This window comes from Pinus tabuliformis, chromosome 7 (genome assembly GCF_031772625.1).
Source record: "Pinus tabuliformis cultivar Carrire ecotype Pingquan chromosome 7, CPIR1, whole genome shotgun sequence".
Lineage (NCBI taxonomy): Eukaryota > Viridiplantae > Streptophyta > Pinopsida > Pinales > Pinaceae > Pinus > Pinus tabuliformis.
Genome location: NC_142293.1, coordinates 642,413,356 through 642,427,950, shown reverse-complemented (window position 1 = coordinate 642,427,950; position 14,595 = coordinate 642,413,356). Strand labels below are relative to the sequence as shown.

At 33.9% G+C, this 14,595-nt stretch overlaps 1 protein-coding gene across 15 annotated transcripts in view; it reads left to right on the top strand.

The window, feature by feature from the left end:
* Positions 1-14,595, top strand: part of LOC149249088 (putative ATP synthase 24 kDa subunit, mitochondrial) — an 89,347-nt gene that overhangs the window by 14,337 nt on the left and 60,415 nt on the right. For 6 of the 15 annotated variants that reach the window (XR_016266726.1, XR_016266729.1, XR_016266725.1 and 3 more), the window contains exon 1: positions 6,197-6,332. The exons of 2 other annotated variants lie outside the window; for them this stretch is intronic. Coding sequence is in view for 1 of the 13 variants with exons in the window: in XM_089458632.1 (XP_089314758.1) it covers positions 2,695-2,845 (151 nt within the window). In the remaining 12 variants the exon portion in view is untranslated. Of the gene's footprint in view, positions 1-2,694; positions 2,846-6,156; positions 6,333-14,595 lie in introns of those variants that run through there. 7 more of the 15 variants (XM_089458625.1, XM_089458626.1, XM_089458629.1 and 4 more) reach the window with 4 other exon arrangements.

Here is a 14,595-nt window from a genome sequence, read left to right as displayed (position 1 = left end):
TTTTACTATAACCACAGGGGAACCGTTTAGTTGCTTGGAGATTCAGGTGAGTTCAAAAGATAGTTTTTCAAACTCAATGCTTACGTATTTGTACATTGGCAAGGTTATAAAGATATGATGAACCTTATATTGACACCTTCTTTGAGCTCATTAAGTAAAATAGGAAAATGTGATACACATTGTTGAATGAGAGGAGGGTGATAGTTTTATATTTTTAAACACTAAGTTTTATTGTGTGGAGATGGATAAATCCCCTACGAATATGTTTTCATGTTAATGGGACTAAATTATTAATATACTATAGACATGTCTATTCTATTTTAGCACATTTGCGTTAAGGAATTTGTTCCAAGCGACTTAATTCATTGATGTGGAAAGTCCAATATTTGTGCATATTTGTCCATAACTATTATACCATCCATCAATCAATGAACTCTTTTACCATCCATGATCACTTTATGTAATGAGTGTTTTATGTAATGAGTGTTTGTGATATATGTTTTAGGATATGAGTAAATTTTGGCGGAAGTTTAGGACTCTTTTGCATAAAAGAGTAAAAAAGTGTGTTGTATTTTATTGTGTATTAAGGTCCAATTCATAATTGAATTCTATCTCCCTTGTTAAGGAATGGACTGAAGTTGTCTTGTTTGTGTTGTGTAGTGCCTTAATTAGTTGTGACATAAGTACATGCTAAGTCCTGGAAATTTAATGTGTCAACTTCAAATTAGTTTCAATTTTATTGGAAAATAAAATTCAAATGACTAAGTCTCTGTCATGTAGTAGCTTCTTCCATTGAGTTTTTGTTTTTCCTTTAAAGTTTTCAACACAAAATGCTGTAAAGTTGCTAAATATTCCTAAACTGCGATTGCCATTAATTTTGAGTTTAATCCATGAATGCCATTTTTGAAATTGTAGTTCAAGGGATGATTGTGAATTTGTTAGATAAAATTTCAAATGGTTCTATTTTCACTTTTCACTATTGGAAGTGATCTATTTTTTTTCAAGGAAACCCTTTTGGGGAAAACCAAGAGATGCCTCCCCACATTTGTAGATGGAATTCCTAGTAGTGACTTGTCAGCATAGACTGTTATGCCTCACCCATTGGATTCGAGCCGGGCATGTGCTCACATGGTGATGGAAATAGCCAAATGCCCAATAATACTAGTGACAACTGGTTGAACTAACCCCTTGTGCTTGTTTTTAGTGATCTTATTTACTTGTTTATAACTTTAATATAAATATTTATGTTAGGTCCCTATAATACTAGTGATGCCTGCATTAATATTGTAGTTGTATCCCTTATTAATATTGTTGTGCCCCTATTGTCCCCATATTGTTATTACTGTGCCCCATAGAATTCCTCTATTGTTAATTTTGTGCTCGTATATTATTATTGTTAGGTCGGTTTGGTTATATTGTGACCCCTTAGACTCCTATATATAAAAAGGAGGTTTTGTCATTTGAATCATCTAAGAATTGTTCATTTATGTAATGTAAAGAAGGTTGCCCCCTCGAAGAGGCTGAATTCTAAGGCGTTAATCTATCTTTTCTATCTTTTTGTGAGCTGGTTTCATAACATTTGGTATCAAAGGTTTGGATTCTAGGGTTTCGCTGCTCCAAATAGGTCATCGTGGAATTTTCGCTATAACTTTTTTTTCTGCAACGTTTCAGAAGCGGGAAAAAAAACTCATTTGAGACGAAATTGCACTGAACCTCGGGTCCGAATTTCAGAGCTTTTTGCACTATATTTGTGGAGATATGATCTGAGGAAGTTGGTCTTTTTGCAGACTCCTGAATTACATTTCAAATAGGTGACCTGGGGAGAATCGTCATGACTTTTTCTCTAAGCATCATATTGAAATTTTGTAAGAAGGTTATAGGCGACAAGCTCCCAGTTCAAACAATATTGCCAGAACTTGATGAGGAAGGAAAAATTATATTGGAACCGGAAGTAGTCATAGAAACAAGAACTCGACAACTACGAAATCGATCCATTTCAGAGTATCTCATCAAGTGGAAGAACTTATCCGCTGAAGATTCCACATGGGAGGATGAGAATTTTATACAGAAGCATCCAGAACTACTCAAGCGTTGAGGACAACACTTTTTTGAAGGAGAGGGGCATGTTAGGTCCCTATAATACTAGTGATGCCCCCATTAATATTGTAGTTGTATCCCTTATTAATATTGTTGTGCCCCTATTGTCCCCATATTGTTATTACTTATTACTGTGCCCCATAGAATCCCTCTATTGTTATTTTTGTGCCCTTATATTATTATTGTTAGGTCGGCTTGGTTATATTGTGACCCCTTAGACTCCTATATATAGAAAGGAGGTTTTGTCATTTGAATCATCCAAGAATTGTTCATTTATGTAATGTAAAGGAGGTTGCCCCCTCGAAGAGGCTGAATTCTAAGGCGTTAATCTATCTTTTCTATCTTTTTGTGAGCTGGTTTCATAACAATTTAACTTTCACAACCTATGGATTCTTCAGTGAAAACCTCTAGTTTTAGTGTTTTGAAAGTGAAATTTTAAAAGATTTTTGACATTTTAAATGCTTTTCATGTCTGATTTGCAAGTTGTTTTCATACATAATCAGCAGCCTTTTGTTAATTGATATCCTCTCTTTATAGGATTTGATCCCAAAATGTTTTCAATCTAATGGTGTATATTGATTGTTGTGTTTATTGCAGGAAGAGTTTTTGAAGAATATGTATTTTTTGAAGTGAAGAAAAACTTTGAAACAGCTTTAGGGATTTTACAGAAGCAAAAGATCACCATTGATCCCGATGATCCAAAATCAGTGTCTCACTATGCACAGGTCACGAGGACTGTGAGAGAAAAGTAAGTTTCCATAAATTTCTTTGTTTTGGTTTGGTATAGTAATTTGAACTAAGGCAATTGCATAAAATATGTGGGTGTTTTTTCTTCCACAATTTGATGTTTGGAGTAAACTAAGATGATATTTTATGGGTGCTTTTTTTTCCACAATTTGATGTTTGGAGTAAACTAAGATGATTTAATTTATTTGATTTCTCTAAACTTATGTTTGAGCTCCTGCAGCTCCTCATTTCACTGACTATAATGTATTCCAATTTGTCAAATTTTCTTTGTTTGTGTTTGATGACTACTATTTTTAAATCTTTTTGTTAAACCAATATTTCATTTATTTTTTTCTCCTTACATGGTACACTTTTTAAATGCTCCGGAGCATTCCTGATCTCTAGAACCCTAAGAATATATGCTGTGATGAATTCACATCATGTTGCTTATATCACAGATTCAAAAAGACTTTTTAATCCGTTTCCCAATTACATACTAGCCACTATCTCTCAATGGAAATATCATTGTCAGCAATCTATCAAAAGAGTTCAAAAACTCGGAATATTGGAAAAAGTAGGGAAAATATTGGAAAAATATCAGCAGACTTGAAAAAAAATATAAATTTTATCCAATTTTTTGACTTTTTAAATATAAACTGAAAACAGCATCAACTAATAATATTGCAACAAAAATATGAAGAAAAAGGTTTATTAAGATGTAGTGGATGTCAAATGATATATCACACATTAATTGTTGATAGCCTTCTAATCAAGACTCAAACCGAATAAACCATACAAAATTAGAAAAAATGTATCACATGATACATCTACAATGACCAATCTAATATTAATTTCCTCTGTTTCTGCTATCGTCAAATGTGATCATGTTAGCACTTGAAATATCCTTTGAGCAAAAGGGCTCAAAGATTTCCAAATGATCAAATTGGGGAACGTGCCTCTAATAAAGACACAATCCCTCTCATTTTAGAGCTGGATCTTGCCAACTCCAGGGGACTATTTCTATCGGATCAGATCCTGAATATTTGAAATCCATGTACTAAACCCTCAAATCAGCAAGTAAAATTTCATATCTATAACTAGGGTTTGTAGGTCTACAATAAATGCTTTATACTTGGCAAATAAAATGCTTATTGTCAGCGAATTAATATATCAATTCTATCAGATTTTATTGTGGTCAATCTTTTAGTCCACTTGGGCAATGGAAAGAAGAAGAAATAAAGAGAAGAATGTAGAGTATCAGTAATCAAAAGGGAGGATGCTACAGATACAAATATTTCAAAATATGTATCCAAAAACGAAAGAGAGCAATCATAAAACAGGATTGCCATTCTTCAATCATTCACCATAAATCAAATAGGTGGGACAATTTCTGTCTTTATTAATCATTGCTTAGTCGAGTACACAGTCTGGTAAATTCATCACTCATAATCAAAGGACATAGGGAGATACCATCATGATCTAGCTACTTATGCTGCACATCTCTGGATATGAGAAGGAAACCGGCAGTAGACGAGTACTAAAGATTCGATTTAAAGAGGAAATCTATTTGAACACTACATAGAGATATAAAGATGAAAGAAAGGATGAGAGAAGCATGGATAGTGGAAAGAAGAAAAACTTTGAAACAGCTTTAGGGATTTTACAGAAGCAAAATATCACCATTGATCCCGATGATCCAAAATCAGTGTCTCACTATGCACAGGTCACGAGGACTGTGAGAGAAAAGTAAGTTTCCATAAATTTCTTTGTTTTGGTTTGGTGTAGTAATTTGAACTAAGGCAATTGCATAAAATATGTGGGTGCTTTTTTTTCCACAATTTGATGTTTGGAGTAAACAAAGATGATATTTTATGGGTGCTTTTCTTTTCCACAATTTGATGTTTGGAGTAAACTAAGATGATTTAATTTATTTGCTTTGTCTAAACTTATGTTTGAGCTCCTGCATTCACTGACTATAATGTATTCCAATTTGTCAAATTTTCTTTTTGCTATTTATTCTTTGTGTTGATGACTACTATTTTTAAATCTTTTTGTTAAACCAATATTTCATTTATTTTTTCTCCTTCCATGGTTCACTTTTTAAATGCTCTGGAGCATTCCTGATCTCTATAACCCTAAGAATATATGCTGTGATGAATTTACAGCATATTGCTTATATCACAGATTCAAAAAGACTTTTTAATCCGTTTCCCAATTACATACTAGCCACTATCTCCCAATGGAAATATCATTGTCAGCAATCTATCAAAAGAGGTCAAAAACTCGGAATATTGGAAAAAGTAGGGAAAATATTGGAAAAATATCAGCAGACATGAAAAAAATACAAACTTTATCCAATTTTTTGACTTTTTAAATATAAACTTTAAAACAGACATCAACGAATAATATTGCAACAAAAATATGAAGAAAAAGGTTTATTAAGATGTAGTGGATGTCAAATGATCCATCACACATTAATTGTTGATAGCCTTCTAATCAAGACTCAAACCGAATAGACAATACAAAATTAGAAAAAATGTATCACATGATACATCTACAATGACCAATCTAATATTAATTTCCTCTGCTTCTGCTATCGTCAAATGTAATTGATCATGTTAGCACTTGAAGTGATCCTTTGAGCAAAAAGGCTCAAAGATTTTCAAATGATCAAATTCGGGAACGTGCCTCTACTAAAGACACAATCCCCCTCATTTAAGAGCTGGATCTTGCCAACTCCAGGGGGCTATTTCTATCGGATCAGATCTTGAATATTTGAAATCCATGTACTAAACCCTCAAATCAGCAAGTAAAATTTCATATCTATAACTAGGGTTTGTAGGTCTGCAATAAATGCTTTATACTTGGCAAATAAAATGCTTATTGTCAGCTAATTAATATATCAATTCTATCAGATTTTATTGTGGTCAATCTTTTAGTCCACTTGGGCAATGGAAAGAAGAAGAAATAAAGAGAAACATGGAGAAACATGTAGAGTATCAGTAATCAAAAGAGAGGATGCTACAGATACAAATATTTTAAATATGTATCCAAAAACGAAAGAGAGCAATCATACAACAGGATTGCCATTCTTCTATCATTCACCATAAATCAAATAGGTGGGACAATTTCTGTCTTTATTAATCATAGCTTAGTCAAGTACACACTCTGATAAATTCATCACTCATAATCAAAGGACATAGGGAGATATCATCATGATCTAGCTACTTATCCTGCACAACTCTGGATATGAGAAGGAAACCTGCAGTAGACGAGTACTAAAGATTTGATTTAAAGAGGAAATCTATTGGAACACTACTTAGAGATCTAAACATGAAAGAAAGGAAGAGAGAAGCATGGAGAAAGGAAGAGAGAAGCATGGATAGTGGAAAGAAGAAAAACTTTGAAACAGCTTTAGGGATTTTACAGAAACAAAAGATCACCATTGATCCCGATGATCCAAAATCAGTGTCTCACTATGCACAGGTCACGAGGACTGTGAGAGAAAAGTAAGTTTCCATAAATTTCTTTGTTTTGGTTTGGTGTAGTAATTTGAACTAAGGCAATTGCATAAAATATGTGGGTGCTTTTTTTTACACAATTTGATGTTTGGAGTAAACTAAGATGATTTAATTTATTTGCTTTCTCTAAACTTATGTTTGATCTCCTGCATTCACTGACTATAATGTATTCCAATTTGTCAAATTTTCTTTTTGCTATTTATTCTTTGTGTTTGATGACTACTATTTTTAAATTTTTTTTTAAACCAATATTTCATTTATTTTTTTCCCCTTCCATGGTACACTTTTTAAATGCTCTGGAGCATTCCAGATCTCTATAACCCTAAGAATATATGCTGTGATGAATTTACAGCATATTGCTTATATCACAGATTCAAGAAGATTTTTTAATCCGTTTCCCAATTACATACTAGCCATTATCTCCCAGTGGAAATATCATTGTCAGCAATCTATCAAAAGAGGTAAAAAACTCGGAATATTGGAAAAAGTAGGGAAAATAGTGGAAAAATATCAGCAGACTTGAAAAAAATACAAACTTTATCCAATTTTTTGACTTTTAAAATATAAACTGAAAACAGCATCAACTAATAACATTGCAACAAAAATATGAAGAAAAAGGTTTATTAAGATGTAGTGGATGTCAAATGATCCATCACACATTAATTGTTGATAGCCTTCTAATCAAGACTCAAACCGAATCGACAATACAAAATTAGAAAAAATGTATCACATGATACATCTACAATGACCAATTTAATATTAATTTCCTCTGCTTCTGCTATCGTCAAATGTAATTGATCATGTTAGCACTTGAAATGATCCTTTGAGCAAAAGGGCTCAAAGATTTCCAAATGATCAAATTGGGGAACATGCCTCTAATAAAGACACAATCCCTCTCATTTAAGAGCTGGATCTTGCCAACTCCAGGGGGCTATTTCTAGCGGATCAGATCTTGAATATTTGAAATCCATGTACTAAACCCTCAAATCAGCAAGTAAAATTTCATATCTATAACTAGGGTTTGTAGGTCTGCAATAAATGTTTTATACTTGGCAAATAAAATGCTTATTGTCAGCGAATTAATATATCAATTCTATCAGATTTTATTGTGGTCAATCTTTTAGTCTTATACTTGGCAAATAAAATGCTTATTGTCAGCGAATTAATATATCAATTCTATCAGATTTTATTGTGGTCAATCTTTTAGTCCACTTGGGTAATGGAAAGAAGAATAAATAAAAAGAAAAATGTAGAGTATCAGTAATCAAAAGAGAGGATGCTACAGATACAAATATTTCAAAATATGTATCCAAAAACGAAAGAGAGCAATCATACAACAGGATTGCCATTCTTCAATCATTCACCATAAATCAAATAGGTGGGACAATTTCTGTCTTTATTAATCATAGCTTAGTCAAGTACACACTCTGGTAAATTCATCACTCATAATCAAAGGACATAGGGAGGTACCATCATGATCTAGCTACTTATCCTGCACAACTCTGGATATGAGAAGGAAACCTGCAGTAGACGAGTACTAAAGATTTGATTTAAAGAGGAAATCTATTTGAACACTACTTAGAGATCTAAACATGAAAGAAAGAAAGAGAGAAGCATGGATAGTGGAAAGAAGAAAACTGAAGATGCGTTGATATTGATTGCCTTGCCTAGAGCTTCCTTTACAATGAAAGATTCTCTAAAAGCTAAATTTGGACTATTCAATCAACAACAAAATGCATGCGATCAACCATAATATAACAAATTGAGAGGTTAATGTTATAATAATGTATATAATATTTTTATTTTATATATAGAGTATAAAATTTAATTATATATTAATTTTTTTTTTTAATTCTAGTGTTTATTTTAGAATAGAGCTTCAAGGATTTTAATTTAATTATTAATAATTATTACACTATCTATTTTGGAATAGGCTTTCTATGAATTTAGTTTTAATTATCAATGATTATTAGGTTGATGGCAGGGATTTAACCTCCACGAAATATTCTAAAATATTCTTAACAATACTCACAACTCAAATCACTCTCATAAATGTAAGGTCACCAAATGGAGGAAGAAGTAATATAAAATGGCAAGAGGTGAAGTGTCACTTCGGTGGCAATAAGCAAAGCAAGGGAAAACATTAGCATAGTAGTAGGAACCAAGGAATTTGCGACAATAATCATATGTAATTGTAAAGCAATATAAATATTTTTAGGATCCTTCTCAAGATATGGCCAGAAGTTGGATGAAGAGAGAGAAGAATGAGGCCCAACTTTGTGACATCAAAGTCTATAGGAGGATTTCCAGGCCTACAAAGTCTTTGATATGGATACTGAAATGGAAAGAATGTGTTATTATACGGAATCCATGAAGTGTAGGCAGTACTTTGAAATGTAAAGTTGCAATAAAGAAGTGTTTAATGTCATAACCTAATGAGATTGGACCTAAGGCACATTAAATATGGCATAGATGGTCAATAATGCAAGTGGAAATGTAGGGAAAGGCCTATCCCTGTATGTTGAGAATGAAAGAACATACCTCAAATCCAGTGGATGTGATTAAGAGATCATGGCCATGAGCAAGTAAGAATAGGACTATGTTTTTTTTATTTTTATATTTTATTATTTTTTGAATTTTTCAATATGATGTAATATTTATGTCTAGTGCAACTCACTCTTATGACTTCTATAGGTGTGAGTGGAAATTGATGTTTTTATTTACCTACATGCTTGTATTAATGATCAATTATTGTGACAATTGTCAACATAGCTAGAGAACTATTGTGTTGAGAAATCTAGTGCAGCTAGATTAGGTGTGATTTCTCTAAACTTGATAACTGTTTGTGATGTTCTTTTAACTTTAACTTGATGTACTTATAATTTGCTTCTTCTTATCTTGATCAATGTTTTAAAACTCCGACTCCGACTCCGACTCGGCCGAGGGTCGACTTCGACTCCGACTCCGACTCGTTATCGACTCGGCCGGCTTGATTTCAATGACTCGGTCGTTGTAAAAAATACATTAAATATTTATTTTTATAAAAACACATAATTTTAAAGATTTTCATTCATGTTTCCAAACACACAACATTAGAATATAGATAGAAGACAACATATCATCAAAGTAGGCTCATGAATATATCCATTATATCAAAATGGCACCCAATGCATTGTCCAATACATACACGATGATGATATAGAGATCAAAACAAAAACACATAACCAAGGAGGCTATAAATGGCCTCTACAACAAAAGTCTGTGACCAGTACTACTGGCTACTGCTAGAGTTTCCAACATCATTTGGCTCAGTGTTACTTGGAAGTTGGGAGCAGGAGCGAAAGTGGGGAGCGAGAGCGAAAACGGGAGCGGGAGCGATATTTTCAGAAGCTCCTCGTTTGGGAGCGAATCCCAGAGGAGTTCGACAACCAATGTCACTAACATTAAGGTACATAGAGGGATTGGTGCTCTTGATTAAATACGAGTTCCATACCCTAATACATGACAAAATTCAATGGAAACATTGCAATCCTCCAATCCTGAAATCCTGAAAAACTGATAAGTCTGTTGGATTTTGAATGAAATCTAAAATTCTACTTTCTCCATATGAAATCCAATGAGGCCGAAACCACTCTCAAACATCCTGAGTTATTTCATGGTAATGTTAAAAATTTAAGTAAAAGGATGAAAATGAAGATTAAGGAGAATGTCACTTTTACTTTAAGAATTTAACATTACCATGAAATTTGAATAGCATATCAATAGTAGAGAGCATTTGAGTGTGTTAAATAGGGTTTGGGAGGGGGAAATGGACCCCAAATAACATTTAACTAATTCATAAAACACATTGGAGTCCAAACCAATCAACAAACACTTCAAAATTTCATTAAAAAATGTCAAATCGCTATTTTGATGGGGTTACAGGCCACTGGTTATGACTCAGCCGAGTCAATATGAAAACGGCCGAGTTGGCCGAGTCAGCCATGACTCGGCCTACTGAACCGTTTCCTCCACCAAGTCACATCTCTGGGCAATGAAACGGATCAACTCGGCCGTTTCCGTTTCGAATCGGTCGAATTTTAAAACTATGATCTTGATTATTATGGATTTCTTATCATCAAACAACTACCAAAAACATGAAGATCAATAGAACAAATGGACACAAGATGTAGGCTGCTCGCCAGGGCCAAAACTTCTCCTAGAGAGGAAAATACATAAGAAATTATTCTCTAAACATAGAATCTTCAAATGACGAATTTTGAGTCCTTTTAAACCTAAGACTGAGACCCCTCCAAGACCAAGTCAACCCTTCTTTAGATGAGCTTCTTTTCCACAAAAGTCAACACTAGTCGAACAAATTCAAACTTCAAATTTCAACCTCTATTTCAGAATTTCGGCTAATGCTTTAGGTTTGCAACTTTTCGCCCGTCTTGCAATTGCTTCAACTTTGCACCTGTGGGAGAAGAAGGGTATTTTAGGGCTCCTTACTTCTTCGCTTGGCTTGCTTCATTCTTTTAGAGAAATAGACTTTAAACTTGATTTTTTTCTTCAGATTTTTCAGCCTTCCTTAAAGATTTGTAATTAGGGATTGTAGCTGCAATCAAACCCTAACCTTTCTTTGCACGTGTGAGAGAGAGTGACCGAAATTTTAGAGTTTCGTTTCTCCTTAGTGAGACTAGCCCTTTGCTTGTTCTTCCTTCTTTGCTTGATCTTTCTTCTTCTATTCTTGTTTGATCAAACTTTTTTGGATTATATGTCAATTGAGGTCGAGTATCTTCTTATATATAGGATTCTAAGGAGGACGACTCACCCTTTATGAGGTCGATTTCTTCTCTTGTAAGCCAACATGGTCTTGGAGGGACTTTTGACAATTTTTTTTCTCAAATAAATTCTTTTGACTTGTTACAAGCTGCCCAATGGGGTCTATTATATAATAATGACTCTTTTAACTCCTTTGACTTTATGGTAAAACCCTAGAAGCAGACAATGGGTGCTTGAACTAAAAATAAATTGACCTAGAGCATGAAACCCATGCTACAAAATAATAATAATAATTTTTCTTTCTCTTTTACTTCAAATACACAAAATCATGAGTACATGTAATGTTATGAAGACCGAACCTAGTTACATATTTCAACATATTGTATGTAACATAGTGGTCTTAGCATCAATGTGCTTATGACAAGCCAAGGGGATTTAATATACTAATGTGAATCCAACACCGAGCATGATAAGCATCGACTCAAAACAACCAACACAGAAAAATGAAAATTGCTCACATCACATATGAAACCAAATCTAGAATACATATGCAAGGTTTGACAGAGTCTGATAGGTTACACCATGTAGCACCCACTATTAGGCATAGGTCAAGGATTCCTATTGTGTTAAAATTGGCAAGTAGGGCCAAACTCCACATGGGTCATCTTATTTATGATAGATGATATTTTTCTTGGATTCCTCCTCTTTGAGAGATGTAGGATTGATCTAAAGATCATCCGATTTTGACATGTAAAAAATGAAGATATGAATTTATTTATATTATAGACAAATTGACAAGGTCGGCCAACAAACTCATGTAGGCTCAGAAGCCCAACATTCACGTCTATTCATCCTCAACATTAGCCTATAAATACATGATGCCTCATCCTCATTTGGACACACTCATCTACACACATCTCTCTCTCTCCTCATCTGATTGGGTACAGATTTTTGGGTAGCTCCTCTCTCCACACATGTGAAGGAAAAGGACATTTTCTGTTTTAGCATTGACTAGGTTTGACTGAATTTCCAGAAGGCTGTTTTGGGCTGTGTTGACCAAGCATTGGCCTGTTTGACTGCGCTTTTGTGAGGGTTATCTCTGATTGGGTAGGCCCCATTCTTGGGCACAGGAATCGAGGCAATCCGTTGACTGTTTCACCAACGTTAACTGTGGTTAGGGCTGACTGCAGGTTCACTGTTTGATTAGACTTTGACTGAGCTGAATTTCACTGTTTTGAGGGCTATTTCATCTTGTTGTTTGGAGGCCAAAGTTGACTGAAGTTGACCAAATCTTTGAGGGTCAAATCTGCCCTGTTGACCAGTGTTGACTTTTCTGGTTTGGGCTCTTTTGTTGTTGTTATAAAATATTGGATGTGTAAATTGTACTCTCTCTCTGCTAAACTATTGAAGACTAAAAGAAGAATTGATCTAGGGTTTCCCCACAATGGGGTTTGTCTTTGGCTAGTGCCACATCTTGTGTTCTTTTGTCTTGGCTTGTCTTCTACTGTTTATGTTGAATGTTGTATCTGCATTTTACTTACATGTTTATGTGATTGCTAAACTGAAATTGATATTGGGCTCATAAAGAAATTGAAGTAAAATTGCTCTAAAGCATAGAACATACCATTGTTGCCTAAAATTAACATGGTATCAGAGATGAGGTGAAGACAAAGCCCAAGCAAGAGTGAAAGAGAAATTGCCAAAGACAGTTGAACAAGGACAAAAGACTCAATGGGTTCCTCATCCTACTTCCTGGCTGAAGACAAGCTCCATGATAAATCTAACTATAATGGATGGAAGATGTCTCTTGATTTGACCTTGGAAGAGAAGGAAGTGATGGATTATGTTCAGGCTAAAATTCCTGAGCCTCCTTCAAATGCACCGGTTGCTGCGAAGACCAAGTACAATAAGGCTGAAGTCAAAGTGAAGAAGATTATCAGGGATTCCATTGACAAGCATCTGGTGGTCTATATCTCCAAATTGAAGACCTCCATGGAGATATACGACAGGTTGGTCGGCATGTTCAAGGTTAGTTATGCTAATCAAATTCTCTTTCTCAAGAATAAGTTGAAGGATATTAAGAAGGGCAAGGACGAGGACATTCAATCCTATTTCTTGAGGATTACTGAAATCAAGAATGATCTACTCTCGATTGGAGAAGTCATTCTTGACAAGGAACTTACTCTCACCACCCTTGGAGGACTCCCACCTGAGTGGTATGTATTTAGAACCACTATACTCAACAATGATCAAATTCCTTGCGGATGAAAAACCTAGCCATTCTTAGAGAGCTTCTCAATCCAACACATTTTCTTCAAAAATCAAACAACATATTGAGAGAGTCACTGAATGTTGTTCATTTAGATACCATAACTAATAGGGACATTCATTATCTTTGTTCAAGAGTATGGTTGTTACGTGATAATCTTATAGTATGACTGATAAACGGTAATCATATTACGATGTTTTACTTTTTGAATGATAGAAGTAACTTACATATTTAATTGAGTCAGTATTTTTAAGCTATCTCAGTTTGTCATGCTGAAAGAACATGGATAGAAGTTATGCATAGTAGTTGTTAATTATTGTTTTTTGAGTGAAGGAAGAGCTTCACAACACTAATGGAAAATTGAATTAAAGAATTGAATGTTAACATTTCTAGAGTGTTTTAAAGGTTTTTTTACACTAAAGTCAAACCACAATTTTAAAAATTGGAGTTGGTCTTCAAAGTAGCCACCTAATCAAATTGGATTTTGAACAATGTTATCGGAACTAAACTAGTCATCAAATTAGTTGACCCCAAAGCTGGGAATCAAATCAGAAATGGAAACAAGTTGGACCAAGAAACTAGTTAACTAAAAAATACATAAATATTCAAATTGAAAAAATAAATAAACTCATGTAAATCCAAACCATCGTACACGAATATGCAAAGTTTCTCATTCATATATATATATATATATATATATAGCAAGTAAGGGTCATATAACCAAAATAACATCGAGTGCAATCCATATTTGAACCAAAAATATATCAACAAATAGGGCCTTTAGTGTAAAAAAAAGTCATCAAAATCATTGCGTACACTGGGATCATCATCATTCCTCATCATAATTATTAGACTATAAGCATTAAAATAAGATAGAAAAAGCTTAACATGTCAAATTGAGATTTTAACTAGGGTCATGACAGGAATTTAATTAATGCCACTAACAACAAGGTACATTGAGGGCTTGTTGCTCTTGATTAAATCCCGTGGAAATGTTGCAATCCCCCAATCCTGAAATCCTAAAAATTGTTAAATCTGTTGGATTTTGAGCAGGATCTAAAATTCTATGTTTTCCATATCAATGAGGTTGGAACCACTTTCAAATATCCCAAAACATTTAATAGTGTAAAAGTGACATTCTCCTTTATCTTCATTTTCATCCCTTTACCTCTAAGAATTTAACTTTACCATGAATTACATAGCATACGTGGGGCCCTAGGG